Genomic DNA, 1,609 nt, shown 5'->3' with positions numbered 1-1,609 from the left:
CGCCGCCGCCGCCGCCGCCGCGGCCGCCGCCGCCGCCGCCAGCAGTCCGGTGGGCGTGGGCCAGCGCCTGGACACGTACACACACGTGAACGGCTGGGCCAACGGTGCGTACTCGCTGGTGCAGGAGCAGCTGGGCTACGCGCAGCCCGCCACCATGAGCAGCCCGCCGCCGCCGGCGCTGCCTCAGATGCACCGCTACGACATGGCGGGCTTGCAGTACAGCCCCATGATGCCGCCCAGCGCCCAGAGCTACATGAACGCCGCCGCCGCGGCCGCCGCCGCCTCGGGTTACGGGGGCATGGCGCCCTCAGCTGCCGCCGCCGCCGCCGCCGCCTACGGGCAACAGCCCGCCGCCGCCGCCGCCGCCGCCGCCGCCATGAGTCTGGGCCCCATGGGCACGGTGGTGAAGACCGAGCCTAGCTCGCCGCCGCCCGCCATCACATCGCACTCGCAGCGCGCGTGCCTTGGCGACCTGCGCGACATGATCAGCATGTACCTGCCACCCGGCGGGGACGCGGCTGACGCCGCCTCGCCGCTGCCTGGCGGCCGCCTGCACACCGTACACCAGCACTACCAGGGCGCCGGAACTGCTGTCAACGGAACGGTGCCGCTGACCCACATTTGAGCGCCCGCCTGCGCTCTCCAACCCCCGTGTCCCCACCCCGCCCCGCCCCGCACCCCCAAGTTGGGACGCCTTGTTTAGCTTTGCTTGCCTGGGTCTGTTGCCTTGTACCGGTGATGGGGAGGACAGAAAGTTTTGCTGTAGCTGTCGGGTTTTGTACAAAAACAAAAAGTCCGGAGCAGCAGATATGGGACTTTCTGGAGCTCGGCTGCCCCGTCCCTCCCCTTTTGTAGGTTGGGAATCGCTGTGATGTTTGCAAAGAAAAAGCAGCCCCCCCTCCTCCTGGGTTTCTGGGTTTTCCGGTTGCATTTGAAAACGTCGTCTCGTTAGTTTGCTGTTAGCCAAGGAGTGAGTGAATCGGAGAAACGTACTGTCGGGTGAGGCTGGCCTGAGACCTGCAACGCCTCCTCCCCCAGTCGCGTTGCATCTGTTTTCCTCGAGGTGTTTTGGCTGGCTGCGCGAAGTGGCGCGGTAGCTAAGGCCAATGTTAATTTATAGCCAGGTGTGCGTGTGCCTCCCGCCTCGCCGCCCCAGCCGGGGGACAGCTTGTCCAGTCCGCATTTAAGCTGTTGCGTTGGTGATTTCTGCCGTGATCTGTTTGATATTTCATCGCGCTTATGTTTTCGTATTTCGTTTGGGTGGTGGGGAAGGGGCTATCTTGTTTCAGGTTTTTCAAGGTTTTACTCTTAATTCTTAAATGAGAGATCAATAAATTTTATAACCAACATGATGGAGTCCTGGTAATTTTGCGGGCCTGAAACTTTAAGTACGGATTGGGGAGGAGACCATCATTCGGTATTATAACCATGGCCTGGTTCTGGGGGCCGGGAGGCCCCTGGAGGGGATGGGGGGGAGGCGAGAGTGATCTGAAATGGTCTATCTTTCTCTTTAACTACTTGTAATAAAAAACAATGCGGCTCCCAATATTCTCTACTGAAACTCCTAGGAGGAAGCGGTTTGTCTTCCTGGAAGCCGGCACAGTCTAGC

The 1,609-nt window shown here is 61.1% G+C and overlaps 1 protein-coding gene across 2 annotated transcripts in view; it reads left to right on the top strand.

The window, feature by feature from the left end:
* The window catches only part of SOX3 (SRY-box transcription factor 3), a 2,068-nt gene extending 812 nt beyond the window's left edge, over positions 1 to 1,256 (top strand). Inside the window, exons 3-4 of one of the 2 annotated variants that reach the window (XM_019630401.1) lie at positions 1 to 303; positions 382 to 1,256. The exon at positions 1 to 303 is cut by the window's left edge and continues 3 nt beyond it. In XM_019630401.1, the coding sequence (XP_019485946.1) occupies positions 1 to 303; positions 382 to 625 (547 nt within the window). In that variant the 3' untranslated portion in view covers positions 626 to 1,256. The other variant, XM_019630400.1, reaches the window with a different exon arrangement.
* The last annotated feature ends 353 nt before the right edge of the window (positions 1,257 to 1,609 follow it).

The sequence above is a fragment of the Hipposideros armiger genome, unplaced genomic scaffold (assembly GCF_001890085.2).
Source record: "Hipposideros armiger isolate ML-2016 unplaced genomic scaffold, ASM189008v1 scaffold_908, whole genome shotgun sequence".
Taxonomy (NCBI): Eukaryota; Metazoa; Chordata; class Mammalia; order Chiroptera; family Hipposideridae; genus Hipposideros; species Hipposideros armiger.
Note: the sequence above shows the minus strand (reverse complement) of the source record. Positions and strands in the feature narration are given on the sequence as shown.